Source organism: Phodopus roborovskii, unplaced genomic scaffold (assembly GCF_943737965.1).
Source record: "Phodopus roborovskii unplaced genomic scaffold, PHOROB, whole genome shotgun sequence".
Lineage (NCBI taxonomy): Eukaryota > Metazoa > Chordata > Mammalia > Rodentia > Cricetidae > Phodopus > Phodopus roborovskii.
The window spans coordinates 18,332,792-18,348,448 of NW_026125397.1; the positions used below are offsets into that span (position 1 = coordinate 18,332,792).

The following is a 15,657-nucleotide window of genomic DNA, read 5'->3' on the forward strand; positions in this document are numbered from 1 at the left end:
GCTGCTATAGCAAAAGTTCCGAGTAATGTTGAGATTGTTCTTGAATAGTTTTGTTGGTTTTTTTTTCCTCAGCTAACCCTGAGGCAGGTACCCCAGAACTGATGTGGCCAGTCCATATTCTAGGGGTTGGGGTTCTTGTTCTGTGGTAGTCTACCATTGTTAGCAGAAAAGTACCAGCCTTGGCATTTTCTCGAGTCTGTGTCTAGGCAGGGACAAGAAAGAGCTTAAAGAGGGGCAGAAAAACTCTTCTTAACTATGTTAGCCTTCATAAAGAACACTCATTAAATTTCCTCAGGAATTTTGGCCAGTGCCTTTGGCTTAGCCCTAGCTGTATGTTAGTCTGTGTATCTTGGTAAAGTCAGAGCGCTGATAATACAGAGAAGGGAACCAACAGGATTCTTAGCTCTCAGTAGAGTGTAAGCATTTCTTCTGCTACTGAACATTGTGTCGCGTCTATATATTGTTTTGTTGTGAGTTCACTCTAATTAGCCATAATGCCCTTACTCAAAACAGGCTATTTAAATAGAAAACAAACTAGTAAGATTTGTCTCAGTTTAACCTATGTGTAGAGTGCATTCCATGTGCCAGACATTTTTAAATATACAAAGACAGGAGTAAGAAAGGTAAAGCTTGAGAGAGACAGACTGAATCAGTGCTGTTGGTGTCCTGAATATAGTACATGTTTAGATTTTACTTAATTAGGCTTGACTGGTTTCAAGCAGTCTACTTCAGCATTTATATTCTCCTAAAGTCCTCATAAACTCAAGGGCATGGCTCTGTCCAATAGTGTTTCATTAACCACCTTAGAAGTCAGATCTTAAGTTCTTAGTTGAGCTATGATATTAACGTGGAGAACCATTCGTTGGAAGAGTTCTTAAGGGTTTTCTTTTTCTTTCTGCTTTGCTTTGTTGGTTTTTTTTTTTTTTTTTTTTTTTTTTTTTTTTTTTTTTTGAGACAGGGTTTCTCTGTGTAGCCCTGGCTGTTCTGGACTTCACTTTGTGGACCAGGCTGGCCTTGAACTCACAGAGGCAATCCTGACTCTGCCTCCTGAGGGCTGGGACTAAAAGTGTGTGCCATCACTGCCCAGTTTGAGTTTCTAAACTTTTAGCAGGTGCTGTAGACAAACAAATAGTGGGCCAGTGGTATTAACTAATTTTAATTTTAAAAACTTTAGGCTATTATAACTGTTGTTTATAGATTTGCAAATACATTTGTGCTAATGAGCTTTACCCAGCTGATACTCAACATATGGAAGTTTCCCTTGTAATGATGATGCCTCTAGATAAATTCATTTGTTCAATGGTTTTCTAATTATAACACTTTTCTCTTATATCTGAAGTCTGTCCCCTCTGTGGAGGAGCTGGTAAGTCTGTTGCTTCTCTTGCTTTATTTATTCTGCTGTTTGTGTATTACCTGTTGTCACACTTTGTATTTGAAAACAATGTTAATGCCAGTTTTTCTGAGTTCAGATACCGGACAAGTTCAGAGGGTGCCCTTTGTGTTTTTCTCACTGCATGTAGCTAAAGACTCACCTTTCCTTTGTGATTACAGCCATTATTAGCAGAGCCCCTCAAGTTTTGAGAACTTTTGAGTCTTGTAACTTGCTCACACTTCTACTGCGGCAAAAATACCTGCATGAGGGTATTGAAGGTGTATTAAGCAGGCCTAGTTTACTACCATCAAGTTCCTGTCTCAACTCGTTCCCATTAAGAGAGAGTGCATGCTGATTCCGCCATCCACTGCATGTGTTAGGACATTTTTGCAGGTTTGGAAATGATTGTGTAGCCTTTAAAGCGCTGCCTTTTAAGTTTTTTTTTTTTTTTTTATCAGAAATGATTTTCTACAGTAATAGTATATAAATTCTTTATGACTTTACCACTTATGAAAATTCACTTTTTATAAGTCTAAAACTTGAAACAAACTTCATGTTTATTACCTAATACAAAAAGGTTAACCAGGAAACAAATTTACAAATTGTCTTTAAATCTTAAAGTAATTCTCTTCAGTTTCTTTAATCGTGTTCTTGTTTATATATTTTTCTAAATGACAGACTGTCCTTGAATTCACAGAGGTCTGACTGCCTCTGCCCTACAAGCACTAGGGTTAAAGGTGTGTGCATCCCCATGACTGGCTGGCTTGCTTGCCTGTCTTAATTTCAAGTCTCAGAGACTGTCACAGAAAGTGGTAGCCTCATAAGCATCAGAAATTCATAAGTGCACTGTAACTGGCTCATTAGAGTAATTGAAAGGAAATAATCCTGGAAGTAGTGTTTATATAATCTATACACCAAAAGACTCTTGGTCCTCAAGCTGGGAATGAAGCTCGGTGGGTATGGCTAGCATGGGTAGAGCCCCGGGGTCAGTTCCCAGCACCACATAAAATCAGGCAAGGTGGCACAGCCAGCCTGGGCTATGTGATGGGACAGAGGAAAAGAAAGGTGGGGGACAGGAGGGAGGCAGATTAGTAATTCCAAAGAGAGTCTGCATTACTAGCTTCCCAAACCCCTTCTAATACTGTCTATAATTGTGGTGGACATATGTGTATGCATGTTTGCAAAAGCTAAAAAACAAAACAAAACAAAAAACCTGCTTATTTTCCTTCTGTTTGTCAGTTATATAATACCTATTCTTATCAATGAGACAGGGTTCCCCAGCTGGGGTCAGACCCATGCTAGGCAAGCATTCCACCAATAAGCCACACTCCCAGCCTTATATATACCAGACATTTGTACTCAAAGAAAATGCACATGTATGTACACATATAATGCACTTAAAATACATGTATATTAAGATTTTGTCACACCTTGTATTTGAACATCATTTTTGATGTTGGTCAAAATAGAGCAAAGCATCAACTAAATTAGTACCAAAATATTTCAATAAATTGGCCCCCTTCTTTATTAAGACAAACCTCACTATATAGTACTGACTGTCCTGGAACGTGCTGTTTAGCCCAAGCTGGCTTCAGACTTGAGCAGTTTCTCATGCCTCTCTGCCTCCAGAGTGCTGGGATAACAGGAGCCATCATTCATGCTCAACTGTTTGTTTGCTTTAAGACAGGATCCCTGGTAGCCTGGGCTAGCTCCAAACTTGCTATATAACTGAGGCTGGCTTTGAACTCCTGATTGTCCTGTCTCAGCCTCCCAGTGACTGGGTAAATATCTATTGTGTACCTTCTCAATACCTAGAATAAAAGGAAAAATAACTACTTAGTTGTTGCCTATAACATAGAATAATACGTTTGCCAGTTCCTCAACAGAAACAGTTTTTCCTGTGAGAAGCAAAGTATTCATAAAGGGGACATAATGGTGAGTTGAGTAATGTTGGCTGTATCTCATGAACAGGCTCTGTGGACTTCTGTAAGTCGGCACAAGCAGCTCTGATCAGTATAATGCCAGTGTGGAGTGTTTGGGCACTTTTGACTCAGAACTAATACCTCTGGCGTCTCTATTCAACTGCCAGGAGAGGTGTGATTGGCCACACAATTAGTGAGCATCTGATTTGGAATTTGCCTTTCTTTGGGCAGGATTTGTACCTCCCATTTTGCATTCTGCTTTGACCTGAAGCCTCCCATTTTATACTTGGATCCTGATCCCATGGTCTGTGAGTGTAAACACACTGTATAAACTCAGGGAAAAGTGAACATTAATTCTTGTGTGTGAACTTAGAGTAAAAATTTAGCCAAGCGATGGTTGGGACCTTTAATCCCAGCACTCAGGAGGCAGAGGCAGGCAGATCTCTCCATTTGAGGCCAGCCTGGTCTACAGAGTGAGTTCCAGGGCAGCTAGGGCTACACAGAGAAACTCTGTCTCAAACAAAACAGAAACTTTATGGTTATTATTTGGGATTATGTCCTCTAATACCTGTTGATTCACGTTGAAGGCTGAAGATGGCTTCTTTTATGAGAGCTGAAATGGATGACTATTTTACTTCATAGGAGGCAAAGGAAAGAAGTTGTTTTCCCTAGAAAAATCACTCCGTGATCTGCTGAAAGTTACAAATACATGAGCTAGATCCAGAGATTAAGACTACTCCACACATAGCCATTCTTCCTACATATTATTTCGGTGTGTGCTCTAACATAATGACTACAGGCTCTCTCCATGCATGGTTATAGGTGGTCTCTGAAAACTTAGAGTGGAACAGTGAGATGGTCCAGTGGGTAAAAGCTAGCCGGAACTATGTGTAGCCAAGGGTGACTGGGAACTCAGGACCCTTCCACTGCAACCCCCGAGTCTTGCAGTCGTGAGCTGCTGTGGATGCTCTGTTACATTTCTATTAGTCTAGTTTCTTCAGGCGTGTTTAGAAAGTAGACTCGGTCTCCTGCTTAAAGACTGCTCTTGTTTCTTGTAATATCAGGATGCATTGTTTTATGTATCCCTAATCTCAGCACTTGAGAGATGGATGAAGGATTTCAGGTTCAGGGCTAGCCTGGGCTATATAGTGAATTCCAGGCCAGCCTGAGATACCTGCCAAGACTTTAGCTTCAAAAACAAAAGAGAATCATCATCTAAAGAGATGGACCAGCAGTCAGGAGCACTTGCTGAGCCATGAGGTGGTGGCGCAGGCCTTTAACCCCAGTACTCGGGAGGCAGAGGCAGGCGGATCTCTGTGAGTTTGAGGCCAGCGTGATCTACAGTGTGAGTTCCAGGACAGCCAAAGCTGTTACACAGAGAAACCCTGTCTTGGAAAGCAAAAAGAGCACTTGCGATTCTTCCAGAGGACCCTGCAGCTCCAAGGGATCTGATCCCTTCTCTCAGCCTCCTCCATGGGCAGCCCACATCCGTGTGGCCCGCACTGAAAATGAATATAAAAACAAAAGAAAGAACTAGATTCAGCCTTTGTGTTAAGCCCAGTTCCCTGTGTTTTCATTGTTTGATTTATATGCTGAGCTTGTGTGTGATTTTTAAAGAGCTATAGAATCATAAAGATTGTTATAAAATTATGTTTTTAAAATCACCATAGGAAAGAGAGCTTGAAGCAAATAAAACAGAAAAAGTGAAAGAAGCCCAACTCGAAGCTGAGGTGAAGCAGCTAAGGAAGGAGAATGAGGCCCTGCGAAGGCACATAGCCGTCCTCCAGGCCGAAGTCTACGGGGCCAGGCTGGCTGCCAAGTACTTGGATAAGGAGCTGGCGGGCAGGTGTGTAAAAACAGCTCTGCTTGTGTTCTCAGGTGACAAGCCGTTGACTCACCTCTTGTGAATGAACACTCGGTCATTTTTACATGCAGCTGTAGGTTAGCAGTGTTGCATTAATATTGGCAGTGTTATGTATTTCAGATTGATTTATTCATACTAAATAAGCGTAGTTTACAAATGCAGACAGACGCTAACTTGATGCGAGACGCCTGTGACTGCAGTGCAGTTCCTTTCAGTATTAACTGCCTTGACTGCAGCGGGCAGCGCCCACGTGGTCAGCAGCAAGGAACCCCGTGTCCTTTACAGCTGATCTTTCAGACCCTCATATATTTGAGAATAAAAGTAATTTTACAATAAAGTTAGTTCTGTTGGCTTTAATATTGTTAGGGGAATTAGTCACAAACTTGCATGACAAGCTAGTATCAAAACATTTTATACTCATTTTAATATTCTATTCAGAACTGAGATGAAGCAAATATTTTTAAATAATTTTAGATTTGTAAATTTTATTTTATATGTATATTTTGCCTGCCTGCATGCTGTATATGCACCGCATATATCAGAGGTCAGAAGAGGGGTTCAGATCCCTTGGAGTAAGAGTGACAGATGATTGTGAGTCACCATGTGGGTGTGGGAACTGAACCCCGGTCCTCTTCAAGAGCACCAAGTGCTCTTAACCTCTGAGCTGTCTCTCTCCCGCCCTGAAGAAAATAATTTTTATCATTTTGAAATAAAAATCTTCTAATGGCTTTGTAAAAATAAACTTAGACATTAAAGGAAACGTTCTTACATAGTTCATGTCATCATCTAACTGCCCCTGTTTAATAGTACACTGAACTCAATTATGCCAAATAAAACATGGTGCCATTGATCTCAAAAAAATGGTTTCTTGGATATATTTAAATTAAGTATATAATTAAAGGAGTTCTTATTTCTTTCCTTTTTTTTTTTTTAATTTTATTTGTTTATTTTGGTTTTTCAAGACAGGGTTTCTCTGTGTAGCTCTTAGAGCCTGTCCTGGCACTTGCTCTGTAAATCATGCTGGCCTCGAACTCACAGAGATCCGCCTGCCTCTGCCTCCCGAGTGCTGGGTTTAAAGTCATGCGCCACCACTGCCCAGCTTAAACATTTTTTTAAAGCTGGTTTTCCCCTTAAAGATACCTGTTCCTTTCAGTTTGCCTGTACAAACTGAGAGACACTGGGAAAGACTTGGGTGTTAGTTTTATTATCAACTGAAATATATATACAACAGCTACTTAAATTAACAAATCTTCTCAGTTATCTTAAACATAAGAAAAACTACTCTCTTTTTCCTCATGTGAAGGGTCCAACAAATCCAGTTACTAGGACGAGATATGAAGGGACCTGCTCACGATAAGCTCTGGAACCAGTTAGAAGCTGAAATACATTTGCATCGCCACAAAACTGTCATCAGAGCCTGCAGAGGACGCAGTGACTTGAAGCGACCCATGCAAGCGCCCCCAGGCCATGTATGTTCTTGCCTCCCACTCAGTCTCTCCGTGCCTGGGTTACTAGTCCTCTGTGCTTTCTTCCCTTCTACTAGCATTTGAAACCTGTACTCAAGGGCTCAGCTTCTTTGAAGTAGTTACATATTTAGAAGGTTCAATTACGTAAAGGAATTTTGGTCATTTTTCTGTCTCAATGTTCCAAGAGTGGTGTTTCTATAGACAGTAAGTCCTGTCTAGCAAGCACAAATTGCTTGTACTTTGGATCATATTTCAATTTTTTTCCTGTATCATGATTGGCACTCTTAAATTTATTATAGACTTATCTGTGGCAAGTTGGTTTTGGGAGAAGTTTTCAAGGAAAGTTTTGGTACCTACATCCAAACATAGATTCTGAAATGCCATTTACATTTATTTGGTCTTCAGTTAGATGGAATTGGAAGTCTATCCAGTTTTCTGCTTCTGTAACCATCATTGTTCATGAGCATTCTAATTTATTACACAGACCTTAACTAAAACAATTTAATATATGGGACAGGTATAGTGGTACTTGCCTTTAATCCCAGAATTTGGGAGGCAGAGGCAGGTGGATCTCTGTGAGTAGTTTGAGGCCAACCTGGTCTACATAGTTTGTTCCAGGACACCCAGAGCTGCATAGTGAGACCTTGTCTCAAACAAACAAATTAATATATGAAGCAAACTTTTCCATAGTGTTTAACATATTTTAGTGCCACATGAATGTGGACTTCGTGTTAGTTACTATTGTTTTTTCACCAGCCAGCTCCCAAATGAATACACAGAGACATTCTTACTCAAGCCAGCCTTAGCTTGGCTTGTTTCTAGCCAGCTTTTGTAACCTAAGTTGTGCCATTTCTCTTTAACTACATTTTGCCCCTGGCTCTTACTCCATGGCTGGCTGTGGCTAGCCTCTAGCACCCTCCTCTCCTCTTTCTCTCACTCCTCCTTCTGTCTTGAACCTAGATTTCTCCCCCTATGTATTCTGTCTGCCCGCCAGCCCCGCCCACCCCTCTCCTGCCTAGCCATTGGCCATTCTGCTCCTTGTTTAGACAGGCAACGTAACACCGCTTCACAGAGTTACACAAATACAACATACAGGAATGTAACACATTTCACAATAATATTCCACAACAAGTTACTGTTCTCCTGCTGGGCTGAAACATTCAGTCTAAGGCAACTCATGACAGGAAGCATTTAACTGGGGGCTTGCTTCCAGATGCAGCGTTAACCCCTGGTCATCATGATGGGAAGCATAATGACAAACAGACAAGCAGGCTTGATTCAGGAGCAGTGACTAAGAACTCATCCTGATCTGCAGGCAGCAAGCAGAGAGAGACAAGACCACACCTCCTGACCCTTCTGTTAACAGTCTACCAGCTAGGAAGCAAACATTCAAGAATATGAGCCATTCCCATTCAAGCCACTACAGCCTTAAACAATAAAAGAGTCTGTTACCTCCACAAAAATTATTGTAAGAAGAATTAATACTTTATGAGGAGCAGGTTACATTGTATAGTTATGTCATTGTCCTCCAGAGCCTGATGTTCCGTGTTAACTTTGAGGTCCAGTAGGTCTGAGAACAGGGTACGAGGGGACACAGTGGTTGGTGTGGGGGTGTATCAGAGTGATAAAGCGTACTCAAATGGCTTTGTGATGTCATCTTACTAGTTAGCTAGAAGCCAGAAGACCAAAGTTATTTTACATTAAAATAGGACTCTTAACTTAATCACTCTGATAATTATGGACCTTTTAAATAAAGTAGTAAACATATTAGTATGGTAATGTGCCCAGCCCTCAGTCAGAAAGACAGCGGTGATCCCTGGAGACAGTAAGAGAAGCTTGGGAAGTCAGGAAGAAGTCTTAAGTTGGAGAGCTGTCAGGGAAGCAGTATATAATTGATATAATTGAAATCAAGGAAGGGAAGAGGCCAGGGAAAATTAAACAGGAATAGGAGGCCAAGGGTGGAAAGTTGGTGTGGCGGAAGAGAGTAGTGGGTCACAAAGAAAGAAACCTGAGCAGTCAGATGTAGGTTACCTGGGAACGTAATACAAACAAAGGAAAAGAGGGAGTTTCAAAGTGGATGCTTATTGGCCCCTGTCAGCTGTCTTCTGGGTAGGGTAGTGACTACACGTGTACATTGATTCAGCAGTATTTTTACAAGTGACCATAAAGAAAATTGCAGGCTCGGAAGTTGCCTTAATCCTAGTGACCAAAGTAAGGTGGGAGGCCGGGAATCTAGTGTGTGTGGCGGGCGGAAGACAGTGACTGAGCCGAAGGGAAGGAGGGAGGGATGCTGTTGGGCTCCTTTTTGTTTGGTTTGGGGATTGGTCAGTATCTTGTAATTGGAAAATGGTCAGAATTATTGAGCTGCTGAGTTGAAAAGGAGTTTAGTAGAGGAATTTAGTAGAGAAAAAAGGACGAAGGATACCAGAGGGAGCCGAGCATGCCAGTGCAAATGGTTTGTTTAGCATGCTGTAAGGCCGTAGGTTTGAATTACAAACAAAGGCAAGGGAGGTCAAACTAAAAAACAACTAAAGGACAAAGAAAGGAACGTTTTTAACAGGTAGGTTCTAGAGCACTACAGAATAAAAAGTAATTAGTGTTTCAAGTTGAAAAAACAATGTCAATTCTAAAAATCAGTTATTTATGTACAGTATTAAGACATTTTCCATGAAGGTACATGGTTACTACTTTATTCCTTAGACATATAGACATACTTGTTTATTGATTGATTCCTTCTAATTTTATAATGCCTTAAAATCTAAACAGATATGTATTTATGAAAGATGAAAAAAAAGAGGTCTTAAAATTTACCATACCTACTGAATGAACAGCATTTTCATCTTTTAATTATTATGCTATGTATACCAGAAGATTAATAATGATTTCTAAAAGCAAGTTATGTAACATGAGTTCCACTTTTTTGTTATTTAAATACTACATTTTTTTTTTTTTTTCTGTTTTTCTCTGCAATAAGGATCAAGACTCTTTGAAGAAAAGCCAGGGAGTTGGTCCAATTCGAAAAGTTCTCCTCCTTAAGGAAGATCATGAAGGCCTTGGCATTTCAATTACAGTAAGAAATAGTGCTTCTGGGTTCCCTGTGGACAGGGCTAGGAGAACCAGGCATCATCTGGAGAGCAAAGTGTTGTGGATATAGCTCAAAACAACCAAATTTTTCAAGACGTAGGCAGCAGCACTTTTGCATAAAACCTTTTTGTGTACAAAACTTGTTATAACTTAGGATGGGTGCTAACATCTTCCCTACAACTGAAAGCACGGTCTGTACTGTGTCTCTGTGCTGTGCCATGTCTCTCTGGAGCCTATGGGCAGCCAGGCTGTGCCTTTCTGAGTTAAGTGGGGTTAGAGAAATGGGTCAGTGGTTAAGCACACTGGCTGCTCTTTGAAAGGGCCCAGGTTCAATTCCCAGCACCTGCATGGCAGCTCATTAACTGACTGTAACTCCAGTTCCAGGGGATCTGACTCCCTTTTCTGACCTCCTCAGGCACCTGACATGACCATGTTATAAAGACATACATGCAAGCAAAATACCAATATACATAAAATAAATTGTTAAAGTAGAAGTAACATATAATTACACAAGCTATAAAAAGTGAGACCAATTAACAATTACTGTAATTCTTCAGTTCAACATCACATATCTTTACATTTATGAAATTAGAGAATTATCATGCAATTTTAAAACTGCCTTGGTTAAATCTGTCAGCGGTGGCACATGTCTTTTATCCCAGCACTTGTCAAGCAGAGCCAGGTGGATCCCGTGAGTTCAAGGCCATCCTGGTCTACATAGTGAATTCCAGGGCTGCATAGAGAGACCCTGTTTTTTTAAAAAAAATTATCTTGGCTATACATAAAAGAATTGATCTTATCACACATATCTTAGTGCTCCTTTGCTATGAAGAGACACCTTGGCTGAGGCACTCTTAGAAAAGAAAAGATTTATTTGGGGCTTGTTCACAATTTCAGAGGACCGGTCCCTTGTCATCGCGGTAGGGAGGTGGCCATACCCATGGCACAGGAGCCCTAGCTGAGAGCTGTGTCCCTATTGGCAGGCCAAGAGAGCCGCTGGCCCTGGCTTGGGCTTCTGCAATCTCAAAGCCCTTCCATCCCCAGGGACACACTTCCTCCCGAAAGGCCACGCCTGCTTCAACAAGGCCACACCTCCTAACCCTTCCGATACTTTCGGACGCTTCTATTCCCTGGTGACTAAGCATTCAGAGATATGAGCCTGTGGGAGCCATTCTTACTCAGGCCACCACAGTATATATATAACCACTTAGATTTGATAGAAGGCTATAGAAGGGCCCACAAGATGACACAAAATACTGTGCCATACTAGTATATAATCTGTTGTTAATGTATAAGAAATGGCGTTATTGTAATTTTTGTTTGCATATTTTAGTTTGGAGGTCTATAGTGATTTCAGAAAATGTAATGTTTTAGTCACTGCACTCAGAGGTGCTCCTTTGGTAGCAAGCAAACTTTCACACAGTGTTTACAGAGACCTGCCTATTGAGAAGAGTTCTGAAGAAAATGTCTTCTCTAAGATGCTCTGCAGCCATTTTATAAAATATAAATTAACTAACTGCCTTTGGTGTTGTTACTGTTAGGGTGGAAAGGAACATGGTGTTCCCATTCTCATCTCCGAGATCCATCCAGGACAGCCTGCTGATAGATGTGGAGGGCTGCATGTTGGAGATGCTATTCTGGCAGTGAATGGAGTTAACCTACGGGACACAAAGCATAAGGAAGCTGTAACCATCCTTTCCCAGCAGGTGAATTCGCTTTATGGAAGTAAAACTGGCAAACAGCTTGTCTCCATTCTTTGAAGCCTAGGGATGTCATTTGGTCACATTTGCTGAAAAGAACAGTTATGTTTACTCCTTTCCAAAGGAGTAAACAGATTACATAAGTCGTCTCTGTAGCAGTCTCTGTACAGCTGAATTGTGCAGTAAGGTGTGTGTTGATTGCTGCTTAGAATAGGATGGGTACATAAAAACATGATTGGCAGCATGATAGCAATATAGGTCATTAGAGAAAGGGCTGCTGGAAGTAGACTGGCTTTAGTCATAAAATGTAACTGTAAGGGCCCTGAGCATTCCTCTAGCCCACTTTTCTTACTTAACATAATTAAGCTGGGCTGTAGAGTTGACTCAGTTGTTAAGGGATCCTGCTGCTCTTGCAGAGGACCCAGATTAGACCCTCAGTACCTACATGACAGTTAATAATTCCAGCTCAAGGGTCAATCCTAGGCCCTCTTCTGGTTTCCAGGAACACAGGGCAAAACACCAATAGGAATAATATAAAATAATGATAGTGATAAATATTAAAGTGGCTGAAATTCTTAGAGAATAGAGGATGTGCTCAAAGTTGCCTAGCAAATTAAATTATAGGATAAGATTCATATTTAGAGTCAGATTTGTTATGTGCTTACAACCTCTTTTTTTTCCCTCTGAGAATAGGGTTGATGGAATTAGAACAGGGCTGGGGGTCATCAACATAGTATACTAGTGTAGGACAATCGTAGTTGAATGTCATTGTGTAGTTAGCTTAGGTCTACCTCATGCATGAAACATCTCTATGACATCAGTTAAATAGCTTAAACAAAGGGAAGACCTGCTTAGATAATGACCTTTCTGGAAAAGTGATCTATTCCTGTGTATTCCTAACCTTTTGCTACTGTGACAGAGCATTGTCACCTACAAAGTTTACTCTTTGGAGTCACACAGTGGTGTTTTTAAAGATGGCAAAAACAATCTTGCAGTGCTTTAAGTAAGTTTACAGGTTTGTGTTGGGTCACATTCATAGGTGTCGTAGGCACATGTCTCTAGGCTGGACATGGTCACACCTCTAATAAGACTACTGCCACAGGTGGCTTTTTTAAAAATTATGTGGGTACTCTGCAAGAGCAGCAGGTGCCCTTAACCGCTGAGCCATCCGTCAGCCCATCTTAATTGTGTTAAATAGGAAAAGTGGGCTAGAGGAACGCTCAGGGTCCCTACAGTTACACTTTATGACTAAAGCCAGTCTACTTCCAGCAGCCCTTTCTCTAACGCCCTATGTTGCTATGATGCTCTGCCATCTAGTTATCTGATAAGAAAGAATGCTACTGTAGTCTTTTGAGTTAGTGTCTTCTGGGCTCAGTTTGACTATGTGTCAGTAGCATAGTAGCTGAATGAATAGCAGCTGTGGGACGGAGCAGCAGGTAGCAGTCGTGAATGTTAAAGAAACAGCCTGTAGCACGTCTCTCTCGGGGGTGGCACCAGGAAAGCAGAGCACCTAAGACACTAAGTGGGTAGCTGTCAAAACAGGCATACTCCGTTTGGACAAAAGACAGGCAGTAATTTTCAGAGTTACGAACAAAAGACTAGGATGCGGTGCTTGTAGTCTCAGTAAATGACAGTTATACTTTGGGAATTTTCTTTACCTTAAAATGATTTATAATTTATACTTGAGCATAAAGTTATGATTAAGGAATAGCAGTAAAAGTGTTACATGTAGCCTAGCACAGTGAGTGAGTAAGGACTTCATAGCTGAATTGCTGCTGTCTCTTTGTCCTTCTTCACCATGTGGGGAAAGCTGAGTATTCTCGTCAGTGCTCATCAAGGCTTCCCATTTATGAGAAAGATATTATAATGGGGATGCTCTACAGATCAACAAAAGCTGTAATTTTGTGCAATCAATATAGTAATTACTGTTATTACTAAATAAATTAACACTGTTGTCTCATCTCTGTTTGAAAAAATTCCTTTAAACAAGGGATTAAGACTTGGAAAAAAGTTGGGTGTAGGGATTCATACCCCAAAATTGCAGTTTGGGGAGGCTGAGGCAGGAGAATTGCTGTAAGTTTGAAGGTAGTGTGGTTGAGTTCCAGGCTAGCATAGACTACAGAATAATTTCCTATCTCAAAGGAAGAACAATAAGTCATAGCAATTTATTGGACTGTTCAGTATACTTATATACAGTTTATTTAGTAACTGTAGTAAAGTTGCTAAATTGCTGATAAAATACAAGATGACTTTAAACTGAACGCTGGCTCGATCTGGAGAAATACTGTGCTCAGGCCAGACACACACCTGTAAACCCTTTTCTTAAGAGGTAGAGGCGGGGCTGGAGCTCTGGCTGCTCCTCCACAAGTCCTGAGTTCAATTCCCAGCAGCCACATGGTGGCTCACAACCATCTATAATAGGTTCTTCTTCCCTCTTCTGGCATAAAGTACCACATGCAGATAAAGCCCTCATATACATAAGCATAAAGTAAATAAATAAATCTTTTTAAAAAGAGGGGGGAGGTGGGGGCAGGAAGATCAGGAGTTGAAGCTAATCCTCAGCTGTGTGTGGATTCAGAGCCAGCCTGGTCTAATGAGACCTCGTCTCGAATGAATGGATGCTTTGATCAGTAGAGGGCACTGTAATGTTAGAAGGGACTCTCTCATAAAGAGGATCCATGGAGTGGTCTGACCGTCTTGGCCTTCTGCGCTTGGACCCCTTGAGAGTCTGGAATTTCCTGCCTGACTGAAAAGGGACAGGACCTGCCATCCCCTCCTGGTTCTGCTCCCGAAGACTGGGACGTCTGTCTTGATTATGGTCAGGGTCACGAGACTTGCCTTTCTGTCTTCATGCCTGCTTTAGAGAGGGGAGATTGAATTTGAAGTGGTTTATGTGGCTCCTGAGGTGGACTCCGACGATGAAAACGTGGAGTATGAAGACGAGAGTGGACACCGCTACCGTCTGTATCTTGATGAGTTAGAAGGCGGTGGCAGCCCTGGCGCTAGCTGCAGGGACAGTGGTGGCGAAATGAAAGTGTTACAAGGTAAAACTCACTTTACGTTTTGTTATGCCTGTGTCGGTTATTTTAAGATTGGATGTGACACCTCAGGGTTCTTCAGTAGCGCGGTTTCAGTTTGAATGCTGCAGCACGAACAGCTTTATTATGCACCACTAGTTTACATGTTTTCTGGTTCATCTTGGCTCGGGTGCTTGAAGACCAAAGAAGACTCCGGTTTTCTAGACTCTGAAACAAACAAACACCAGCATCTCTTTGGAGGACACGTGTCTTAGTGCAAGTGGTCTCCTCAGAGCACAAGGAGGCAGAGCTTGAGCACTGTGCAGTAGTGATTAAATTGGTATCTGTGATTATTGCCCATCAGGATATAGGATCCTCGGGATGGCTTTTTTTTTTTTTTTTTCCCTGAGACAGGGTTCCTCTGTAGCTTTGGAGCCTGTCTTGGAACTTGCTCTGTAGACACAGGCTGGCCTCGAACTCACAGAGGTCCAACTTCCTCTGCCTCCCGAGTGCTGGGATTAAAGGCATGAGAGCCACCAATGCCTGGCTGATCCTCAGGATTTTTAACTTGGTAATTATTAAAGGAACATGCTAGCACTTTCTATGGGTAGAGTAGTGGTTTACAAGTTCTCATAGATAAGTGTCTTGAAGTCCCTGGGACCTTTTGAGAGGCATGAAATGGGGGAGCTTTTCATGATAACCCTGTGATGAAACAGTGAGGATTTCAGTAAATGTTAATTCTCAGTATGTTGCTCATGTTGGCTTGCTTTTTAAGATAGCATCCCTCTGTCAAGCCTGCACGGGCTTTGAGTTTGCAATCCTCCTGCCTGGTCTCCAGGTGCTCAAGGACCACATGCTCCTCCCAGTTTATCTTGTGTGTGTGTGTGTGTGTTCTTTGCCTAAGCCCCAGTACTAGACTGCTTTTTTAATATTCCATTTGGTGAGGTGCAAGTGTGCGTGTCACTTAACCAAGCACACGGAACCAAGTGCACGTCCGTTACTTATCCAGCATATTGAACAAAGGTCTTAGTAAGTACTGCTTAGTAAGTAAGGTTCCTGTTTTAGAGGAATGGCTGACAGACAGTGCTTATTCAGACTGTTGAGTGGCCATTATCTTAATGTTTTTCAGTCTGTTACTTCAGAGAAGACAATTGAGAGTATCTGTTGCCAGAAATGAAATATGAACTCTTAAGTGAAAATTAGCTTGGCTGGTTCCCATATGTAAGTTTGGA

General features: G+C 41.5%; 1 protein-coding gene across 2 annotated transcripts in view; it reads left to right on the forward strand.

The window, feature by feature from the left end:
* The window catches only part of Gopc (golgi associated PDZ and coiled-coil motif containing), a 37,017-nt gene that overhangs the window by 17,848 nt on the left and 3,512 nt on the right, over positions 1-15,657 (forward strand). Inside the window, exons 3-8 of one of the 2 annotated variants that reach the window (XM_051175521.1) lie at positions 1,340-1,363; positions 4,965-5,140; positions 6,462-6,627; positions 9,599-9,694; positions 11,250-11,414; positions 14,272-14,452. In XM_051175521.1, the coding sequence (XP_051031478.1) occupies positions 1,340-1,363; positions 4,965-5,140; positions 6,462-6,627; positions 9,599-9,694; positions 11,250-11,414; positions 14,272-14,452 (808 nt within the window). The remainder of the gene's footprint in view (positions 1-1,339; positions 1,364-4,964; positions 5,141-6,461; positions 6,628-9,598; positions 9,695-11,249; positions 11,415-14,271; positions 14,453-15,657) is intronic. The other variant, XM_051175522.1, reaches the window with a different exon arrangement.